The sequence below is a fragment of the Rhinoderma darwinii genome, chromosome 12, assembly GCF_050947455.1.
Source record: "Rhinoderma darwinii isolate aRhiDar2 chromosome 12, aRhiDar2.hap1, whole genome shotgun sequence".
Lineage (NCBI taxonomy): Eukaryota > Metazoa > Chordata > Amphibia > Anura > Rhinodermatidae > Rhinoderma > Rhinoderma darwinii.
The window spans coordinates 86,385,847-86,396,448 of record NC_134698.1 but is presented as its reverse complement, the minus strand read 5'-3'; the positions used below and the strand labels follow the sequence as shown (position 1 = coordinate 86,396,448).

Genomic DNA, 10,602 nt, shown 5'->3' with positions numbered 1-10,602 from the left:
CCTCAGTGCCAGCCTCCCCTCCTACTCAGTGCCAGCCCCTCCTCCTCAGTGCCGGCCTCCCCTCCTCCTCAGTGCCAGCCTCCGCTCCTCAGTGCCAGCCTCTCCTCCTACTCAGTGCTAGCCTCCCCTCCTCCTCAGTGCCAGCCTCTCCTCCTCAGTGCCAGCCTCTCCTCCTCCTCAGTGCCAGCCTCTCCTCCCTCCTCAGTGTCAGCCTCCCCTCCTCCTCAGTGCCCGCCTCCCCTCTCCGGTGCCAGCCCCCTCCTCCTCAGTGCCAGCCTCTCCTCCCTCCTCAGTGTCAGCCTCCCCTCCTCCTCAGTGCCCGCCTCCCCTCCCCGGTGCCAGCCCCCTCCTCCTCAGTGCCAGCCTCTCCTCCTCCTCAGTGCCAGCCTCTCCTCCTCATCAGTGCCAGCCTCTCCTCCTCATCAGTGCCAGCCTCTCCTGCTCATCAGTGCCAGCCTCCCCTCCTCCTTAGTGTCAGCTTCCCCTCCGTGCCAGCCTCTCCTCCTCATCAGTGCCAGCCTCCCCTCCTCCGTGCCAGCCCCCTCCTCCTCAGTGCCACACTCCCCTCCTCCTCAGTGCCAGCCTCTCCTCCTCCTCCGTGCCAGCCTCCCCTCCTCCTCGCCACACTCCCCTCCGTGCCATCCTCTCCTCCTCCTCAGTGCCAGCTTTTACACCCAGGTTGATTACGGGATGAGTCACACCAACGTCACAGCAGTAAAGGACGTGTGAGGACAGGGGCCCGTTCTGATAAACAGGCGCGGTCTAGTGAACGCTGCACAGCAGAGTGTGACCCACTCCGGGCACGGCTCCCACATTATCTGCAGCACTCCCTCCCTCCCCCACATTGCTGCTCACCAGGCCGTGCTGGGACTTGTAGTGCCCTCTCGACTGTGCGTAAAGCCGTGAGTCACGTGGCTGCACCATCACGCGTGCTCCAGGCCGCAGACGGGGCGGAGCCTGACAGCGCGCATGCGCCGGATAATTCCAGCGACGCCACGGCTTGTTTGTGAAGGCGGTGACGTCACGGCCAGGTGGCATTCCTCGGCTGGAAGGGGCGCGGCGTCATCACGGAGCTCGGCACTTACGCATGCGCAGAACGCCAGCCCTGCCTGACCGAGCTTGCGCGACCCCGTCATTGCGCGCTCCGGGCGGGCTGCGGCTTGCAGAGAAGCTTTGGAGAGACTGAGGCAGAGCACGCCGGGAGCGGAGCAGAGAGGAGCGGAGCATACCGTCAACGCCGGAGCTGCTGCAGCCGCACAGCCAGCCTTCAACCCGGCCCTTGGAGGCAGACAGACGGCGCTGGGGGCACCCTGCATGACCCCCCTCCCTGTGCAGCATGTCAGCCGCACAGGTGTCCTCGTCACGTCGGCAGTCCTGTTACCTGTGTGACCTGCCACGAATGCCATGGGCTATGATCTGGGACTTCACCGAGCCGGTGTGCCGTGGCTGCGTCAACTACGAGGGTGCGGACCGCATAGAGTTTGTCATTGACACGGCACGACAGCTCAAACGCAGCCATGGTTTCCAAGATGGACGCTCTCCGGGGCCACAAGGGCCTGGATCCAGTGGCGCGGCCAAGCAGCACCCAGCCGTACAAGCAGCCCTGACCGCCAAGGACACAGCGCAACTAAATCATCTAGACGGGGCATCGAAGGCAGCGGCCGCCTCGGGGCTGGATAGATATGGACTACCTACTGACCGTGGACGCTTTGAATACACTCTGGCCGCTGCCGCTCGTCTTCCCAATGGCCTTAACGGGTTCCCTAAACCGGGAGAGGATGGGCCACCGGAGCTGAACCGTCAGAGCCCCAACTCACGAGGCCGCACGAGCCATGGATTAATCCCACAGCTTGGGCCCGGACAGCTAAGCGTGCCCCCAAATCTGCTCCCACAGACCATGCTGAATGGCCCGCCGTCGGCCTCTTCATCCGGAGTCCCGCACGTTCTCGGCAGGGGTCCCGGCGGCCTTAACGTCCCACCTCCAGCAACATCTTCTGGAGACCCCAAGCGCCCCGGCTCGGTGTCCAGCACTGATCAAGAACGGGAGCTGAAGGAAAAGCAGCGTAATAGCGAGGCCCTATCCGAACTCACCGAGAGTCTGCGGAGCCGAGGCGATGAGTGGGTGGGAAAACCCAAAAGCGTGCGGGACACCCTGCTCACCCTGTCCGCCAGCACACCATTCGATGTTCGCTTCAAAAAAGACCATTCTTTGCTGGGCCGCGTCTTTGCATTTGACGCTACATCCAAGCCGGGCCTGCTGGACTACGAGCTGAAGCTGTTTGTGGAGTACCCCAGCGGCTCGCTTAACGTCTTCAGCTCCGCGTCAGGGGTGGCCAAGCAGATGTACCAGGACTGCATGAAAGACTTTGGCCGTGGCCTCTCTTCTGGCTTTAAATATCTGGAATATGAGAGGAAACATGGCTCTGGGGACTGGCGTTTGCTTGGAGACCTGTTACCCGAGTCGGTGCGTTTCTTTAAAGAAATGGTAGGAGCTGACATGCTGCCACAGCCCTATATCGACTCCAGCTGCCCCATGCTGCCTAGCGCACTTGTGAACCTGCCTCGCGCCCTCGCCGCAGCCGCTGTGGCAGCATCATCCTCTGCAGGGGTCGGCAATCAGGCTAGAGGTGGAGTGAGGAAACGCAAGGCCTCTCCTGAGCCCGATTCTGCTGATGGACAAGTGTGGATCGGTCAGCCAGATGCTATAAAACTAGGCCTCTCATCTGCTGGGGGCACTCCATCCTCCTCATCCTCAGCAGCATCCTATGGTGGTCCTGCTCCACCTCCGCCGCTTGGTCCTGGGCACCCACAAAGAACCACCCCACCTGAGAGTGCGCCACCAAATGGTCCATCACCTATGGCAGCACTGCAGTCTGTAACAGACACTCTGGGTACTGCACATTCTCCCAAGGACGGGCAAGCGGGTGGTGGACCTCCAGTGCACTCCACCACCTCATCGGCTCGCAGGAATAGTAGCAGCCCAGTGTCTCCAGCTTCGGTTACTGGGGCAAGACGTCTGAATTCTCGTAATGGTGCAGGCTCAGGGGAACTCAACCTTCAAGTGGCACCTGCAGGTGGAGCGCCTCACCCAGGAATGGACCAAGTGCACCCCCAGAACATTCCTGACTCACCCATGGCAAACAGTGGCCCCCTGTGTTGCACTATCTGCCATGAACGTCTGGAGGATACACACTTTGTCCAGTGCCCATCTGTGCCCAGCCACAAATTCTGTTTCCCCTGCTCCCGGGAAAGCATCAAGGCCCAGGGAGCAACGGGTGAGGTCTACTGTCCCAGCGGAGAGAAGTGCCCCCTAGTGGGATCCAATGTTCCTTGGGCTTTCATGCAGGGGGAAATTGCCACAATTCTTGCAGGAGATGTAAAGGTTAAAAAGGAGAGAGACCCGTAGTACCCGTGGATATGAAGTGACCCCCCACCTGTAACCTGCAGAGCAAGGACAGGCTCCTACTATGGTGGGGAGTCTGGGGTCCTGGACCTTCTATGTTTTGCATCAACTTCACTCGATCCCGTTGTCCCCTGGACCCAGCCGTACATGCCAGACCATCATCAGTCCGTCAACAGGTCTGGGGGCCATTTTGGGAATTGGAGCTGTGGTCTGGGACAGTTTCTACTCTTCATCTTTTTGGGGATAATGTGCTGGAGTTTATTATCATGAAAAAAAGAAATAAAATTAGAAAAAAATAAGAAAAAAATGTCCAACCCTCCCTGTCTGGGGCAGAACTTGGATTGTTGAAGCCGTAAGTCCCGAGGGCAGCGGCAGGACGGAGCTGTATAAAGCTTTGCAGACCCCACGTGACTGTCGGCCGCGCGGCCATGGGAACTTTAGTCTTATGTACAGATCTTATTTTTGTGGTGTTTCATGTTTGAGACACTTGTTCTGTAAACTTCATCTGAGGGGTGACCGGATCATGTGCGGGGTGTTGTGGGATATTATTGCCTGTCCTGTTTTGTTTTTTTCTCTTTTTGTGGCGGTCGTGTCCACCGGGTAATGGTTATAGCACTTAGCGATGCTGCTGGTGTGTAAGTTCTCATACATGTTCACACTTGTCCCGAGGCCCAGGAGTGGAGGGTGAGCCTGATCTAGAGATTATATACATTATGTATACTCCACACACGTGTCCCCATGAGGTAGGAGGGCTGCGGACACGTAATTCACTGACCCCCCCCCCCCGATACTGCGGGACGTGTATAATTTGGTGTAATTATCGGTTTGCCGGCTGCTGCAGCTCTACACAATGCAATTATAATTGGTTTAACCCGTCGAGTGCTGGCAGTAATTGCTGTCTCCAGGCCAGTAAGGGGTTACATATTTCTTTATATAGATGACTATAAATATATATATTTTTCTTTTTGCACGGATGCTTTTCAGCAGTAGAGCAAATTGCCGTCTGTACATTTTAGGGTGGGAGAAACTTTTCTTTTGTCCAGAATACATTTCTGTAGTACGACAGACCACTGTTATGTGCCTTGGAGCTGATGACATTGTAATAAATCTGATTCATATTATTGCTTTTGGAAAAGTTTCCGTTTTTCTTCTGCCTCCAGCGTTGTGTTCGGTGTCTGGATGTGTCGCCGGCCTCCCGATCTGTGCCCCCCAATGACCATGTTCACACTGGTAGAATCACGCTACTATCCGGGACTCCATGGGTTGTCAATGTTAGCGAGCCTCCCGTATAATGTGCACGCGGTTCTCTGGCGGTCACGCCGTCTGTGTGCATGTTCTAGACATGACGGGTGCAGCTTTGTTTGGGGGTCTTGCAGGAGACGGGGGGCAGTGATGTACATGCAATGAGGATACGTCGGCTTTGCGATCAGGTTTTATAGTAATATTGTACAGACGCTGACCAAGCATTTTCTGCCTGTCCTGTAACGTTCCCATGCACCTAGTTCAGGACGGAGTGTAAGCTCTTCCTGCTCAGACATGTCTGTATATTAACAGCCGTGACATAATATAGAGCATGAATTGTATGTGTGGTGATCTGTTCCCAGGAAGACAACATTGAGTCATACATGGGGGAGGGGCGCTGGGTTATGAGTAATGACTTTCGAGAAGGGAGGGAGGAGGATGGGAGTTAGAGTGGAAACCAATGGTAAACATTGTCACCCTGGAAATGAGGGATGTGGGTGTAACGTGGACTATGGGGGCCACAACATTGTGTCTTACTGGAACGCGGCTGCGTTTTCAGGGTCTGCAAAACAGAAGTGCTGTCAGTATAGGGGGGGCCACAATGTATAATCCTGGTACAGTGTAGAGGTGTAATCCTGGTAGTGTGTAATGTATGATGTGTAATCCTGGTACAGTGTGTAATGTATGATGTATAATCCTGGTACAGTGTAGAGGGGCACAGTGTGTAATGTATGATGTGTAATCCTGGTACAGTGTAGGGGGGCACAGTGTGTAATGTATGATGTGTAATCCTGGTACAGTGTAGAGGGGCACAGTGTGTAATGGATGATGTATAATCCTGGTACAGTGTGTAATGGATGATGTATAATCCTGGTACAGTGTAATGGATGATGTATAATCCTGGTACAGTGTGTAATGTATGATGTATAATCTTGGTACAGTGTGTAATGTATGATGTGTAATCCTGGTACAGTGTAGGGGGGCACAGTGTGTAATGTATGATGTGTAATCCTGGTACAGTGTAGAGGGGCACAGTGTGTAATGTATGATGTGTAATCCTGGTACAGTGTAGGGGGGCACAGTGTGTAATGTATGATGTGTAATCTTGGTACAGTGTGTAATGTATGATGTGTAATCCTGGTACAGTGTGTAATGTATGATGTGTAATCCTGGTACAGTGTGTAATGTATGATGTGTAATCCTGGTACAGTGTGTAATGTATGATGTATAATCCTGGTACAGTGTAGGGGGGCACAGTGTGTAATGTATGATGTGTAATCCTGGTACAGTGTGTAATGTATGATGTATAATCCTGGCACAGTGTGTAATGTATGATGTGTAATCCTGGTACAGTGTGTAATGGATGATGTGTAATCCTGGTACAGTGTGTAATGGATGATGTGTAATCCTGGTACAGTGTAGAGGGGCACAGTGTGTAATGTATGATGTATAATCCTGGTACAGTGTGTAATGGATGATGTGTAATCCTGGTACAGTGTGTAATGTAATGATGTGTAATCCTGATACAGTGTGTAATGTATGATGTATAATCCTGATACAGTAATGTATGATGTGTAATCCTGGTACAGTGTAATGTATGATGTATAATCCTGGTACAGTGTGTAATGTATGATGTATAATCCTGGTACAGTGTGTAATGTATGATGTATAATCCTGGTACAGTGTGTAATGTATGATGTGTAATCCTGGTACAGTGTGTAATGGATGATGTATAATCCTGGTACAGTGTGTAATGTATGATGTGTAATCCTGGTACAGTGTGTAATGTATGATGTGTAATCCTGGTACAGTGTAGGGGGGGCACAGTGTGTAATATATGATGTATAATCCTGGTACAGTGTGTAATGGATGATGTATAATCCTGGTACAGTGTGTAATGGATGATGTGTAATCCTGGTACAGTGTGTAATGTATGATGTATAAGCCTGGTACAGTGTGTAATGTCTGATGTATAATCCTGGTACAGTGTGTAATGTATGATGTATAATCCTGGTACAGTGTGTAATGTATGATGTATAATCCTGGTACAGTGTGTAATGTATGATGTATAATCCTGGTACAGTGTGTAATGTATGATGTATAATCCTGGTACAGTGTGTAATGTATGATGTATAATCCTGGTACAGTGTGTAATGTATGATGTGTAATCCTGGTACAGTGTGTAATGGATGATGTATAATCCTGGTACAGTGTGTAATGGATGATGTATAATCCTGGTACAGTGTGTAATGGATGATGTATAATCCTGGTACAGTGTGTAATGGATGTGTAATCCCGGTACAGTGTGTAATGGAAGATGTGTAATCCTGGTACAGTGTGTAATGTATGATGTATAATCCTGGTACAGTGTGTAATGGATGATGTATAATCCTGGTACAGTGTAATGGATGATGTATAATCCTGGTACAGTGTGTAATGTATGATGTATAATCTTGGTACAGTGTGTAATGTATGATGTGTAATCCTGGTACAGTGTAGGGGGGCACAGTGTGTAATGTATGATGTGTAATCCTGGTACAGTGTAGAGGGGCACAGTGTGTAATGTATGATGTGTAATCCTGGTACAGTGTAGGGGGGCACAGTGTGTAATGTATGATGTGTAATCTTGGTACAGTGTGTAATGTATGATGTGTAATCCTGGTACAGTGTGTAATGTATGATGTGTAATCCTGGTACAGTGTGTAATGTATGATGTGTAATCCTGGTACAGTGTGTAATGTATGATGTATAATCCTGGTACAGTGTAGGGGGGCACAGTGTGTAATGTATGATGTGTAATCCTGGTACAGTGTGTAATGTATGATGTATAATCCTGGCACAGTGTGTAATGTATGATGTGTAATCCTGGTACAGTGTGTAATGGATGATGTGTAATCCTGGTACAGTGTGTAATGGATGATGTGTAATCCTGGTACAGTGTAGAGGGGCACAGTGTGTAATGTATGATGTATAATCCTGGTACAGTGTGTAATGGATGATGTGTAATCCTGGTACAGTGTGTAATGTAATGATGTGTAATCCTGATACAGTGTGTAATGTATGATGTATAATCCTGATACAGTAATGTATGATGTGTAATCCTGGTACAGTGTAATGTATGATGTATAATCCTGGTACAGTGTGTAATGTATGATGTATAATCCTGGTACAGTGTGTAATGTATGATGTATAATCCTGGTACAGTGTGTAATGTATGATGTGTAATCCTGGTACAGTGTGTAATGGATGATGTATAATCCTGGTACAGTGTGTAATGTATGATGTGTAATCCTGGTACAGTGTGTAATGTATGATGTGTAATCCTGGTACAGTGTAGGGGGGGCACAGTGTGTAATATATGATGTATAATCCTGGTACAGTGTGTAATGGATGATGTATAATCCTGGTACAGTGTGTAATGGATGATGTGTAATCCTGGTACAGTGTGTAATGTATGATGTATAAGCCTGGTACAGTGTGTAATGTCTGATGTATAATCCTGGTACAGTGTGTAATGTATGATGTATAATCCTGGTACAGTGTGTAATGTATGATGTATAATCCTGGTACAGTGTGTAATGTATGATGTATAATCCTGGTACAGTGTGTAATGTATGATGTATAATCCTGGTACAGTGTGTAATGTATGATGTGTAATCCTGGTACAGTGTGTAATGGATGATGTATAATCCTGGTACAGTGTGTAATGGATGATGTATAATCCTGGTACAGTGTGTAATGGATGATGTATAATCCTGGTACAGTGTGTAATGGATGTGTAATCCCGGTACAGTGTGTAATGGAAGATGTGTAATCCTGGTACAGTGTGTAATGTATGATGTATAATCCTGGTACAGTGTGTAATGGATGATGTATAATCCTGGTACAGTGTAATGGATGATGTATAATCCTGGTACAGTGTGTAATGTATGATGTATAATCTTGGTACAGTGTGTAATGTATGATGTGTAATCCTGGTACAGTGTAGGGGGGCACAGTGTGTAATGTATGATGTGTAATCCTGGTACAGTGTAGAGGGGCACAGTGTGTAATGTATGATGTGTAATCCTGGTACAGTGTAGGGGGGCACAGTGTGTAATGTATGATGTGTAATCTTGGTACAGTGTGTAATGTATGATGTGTAATCCTGGTACAGTGTGTAATGTATGATGTGTAATCCTGGTACAGTGTGTAATGTATGATGTGTAATCCTGGTACAGTGTGTAATGTATGATGTATAATCCTGGTACAGTGTAGGGGGGCACAGTGTGTAATGTATGATGTGTAATCCTGGTACAGTGTGTAATGTATGATGTATAATCCTGGCACAGTGTGTAATGTATGATGTGTAATCCTGGTACAGTGTGTAATGGATGATGTGTAATCCTGGTACAGTGTGTAATGGATGATGTGTAATCCTGGTACAGTGTAGAGGGGCACAGTGTGTAATGTATGATGTATAATCCTGGTACAGTGTGTAATGGATGATGTGTAATCCTGGTACAGTGTGTAATGTAATGATGTGTAATCCTGATACAGTGTGTAATGTATGATGTATAATCCTGATACAGTAATGTATGATGTGTAATCCTGGTACAGTGTAATGTATGATGTATAATCCTGGTACAGTGTGTAATGTATGATGTATAATCCTGGTACAGTGTGTAATGTATGATGTATAATCCTGGTACAGTGTGTAATGTATGATGTGTAATCCTGGTACAGTGTGTAATGGATGATGTATAATCCTGGTACAGTGTGTAATGTATGATGTGTAATCCTGGTACAGTGTGTAATGTATGATGTGTAATCCTGGTACAGTGTAGGGGGGGCACAGTGTGTAATATATGATGTATAATCCTGGTACAGTGTGTAATGGATGATGTATAATCCTGGTACAGTGTGTAATGGATGATGTGTAATCCTGGTACAGTGTGTAATGGATGATGTGTAATCCTGGTAGTGTGTAATGGATGATGTATAATCCTGGTTCCGTGTGTAATGTATGATGTGTAATCCTGGTACAGTGTGTAATGGATGATGTATAATCCTGGTAAAGTGTTTAATGTATGATGTATAATCCTGGTACAGTGTGTAATGTATAATCCTGGTACAGTGTATGATGTATGATGTGTAATCCTGGTACAGTGTGTAATGTATGATGTGTAATCCTGGTACAGTGTAGGGGGGGCACAGTGTGTAATGTATGATGTATAATCCTGGTACAGTGTGTAATGGATGATGTATAATCCTGGTACAGTGTGTAATGGATGATGTATAATCCTGGTACAGTGTGTAATGGATGATGTATAATCCTGGTACAGTGTGTAATGGATGATGTATAATCCTGGTACAGTGTGTAATGGATGATGTATAATCCTGGTACAGTGTGTAATGGATGATGTATAATCCTGGTACAGTGTGTAATGGATGATGTATAATCCTGGTACAGTGTGTAATGTATGATGTATAATCCTGGCACAGTGTGTAATGTATGATGTATAATCCTGGCACAGTGTGTAATGTATGATGTATAATCCTGGTACAGTGTAGAGGGGGGCACAGTGTGTAATGTATGATGTATAATCCTGGTACAGTGTAGAGGGGGGCACAGTGTGTAATGTATGATGTATAATCCTGGTACAGTGTAGAGGGGCACAGTGTGTAATGTAAGATATATATAATCCTGGTACAGTGTAGAGGGGGGCACAGTGTGTAATGTATGATGTATAATCCTGGTACAGTGTAGAGGGGGGCACAGTGTGTAATGTAAGATATATAATCCTGGTACAGTGTGTAATGGATGATGTATAATCCTGGTACAGTGTGTAATGGATGATGTATAATCCTGGTACAGTGTGTAATGGATGATGTATAATCCTGGTACAGTGTGTAATGGATGATGTGTAATCCTGGTACAGTGTGTAATGGATGATGTGTAATCCTGGTACAGTGTG

At 47.7% G+C, this 10,602-nt stretch overlaps 1 protein-coding gene across 1 annotated transcript; it reads left to right on the top strand.

The window, feature by feature from the left end:
• Positions 1-1,038: 1,038 nt before the first annotated feature.
• IRF2BPL (interferon regulatory factor 2 binding protein like) lies at positions 1,039-4,524 on the top strand. The gene has a single exon (XM_075844515.1). It carries the CDS (start codon positions 1,337-1,339, stop codon positions 3,404-3,406), a length of 2,070 nt encoding a protein of 689 aa, XP_075700630.1. The 5' UTR covers positions 1,039-1,336; the 3' UTR covers positions 3,407-4,524.
• Positions 4,525-10,602: the final 6,078 nt, after the last annotated feature.

Bases quoted from the DNA above. Each gene is read 5' to 3' on its own strand.
- IRF2BPL (XM_075844515.1), top strand. From the start codon at position 1,337: ATGTCAGCCGCACAGGTGTCCTCGTCACGTCGGCAGTCCTGTTACCTG.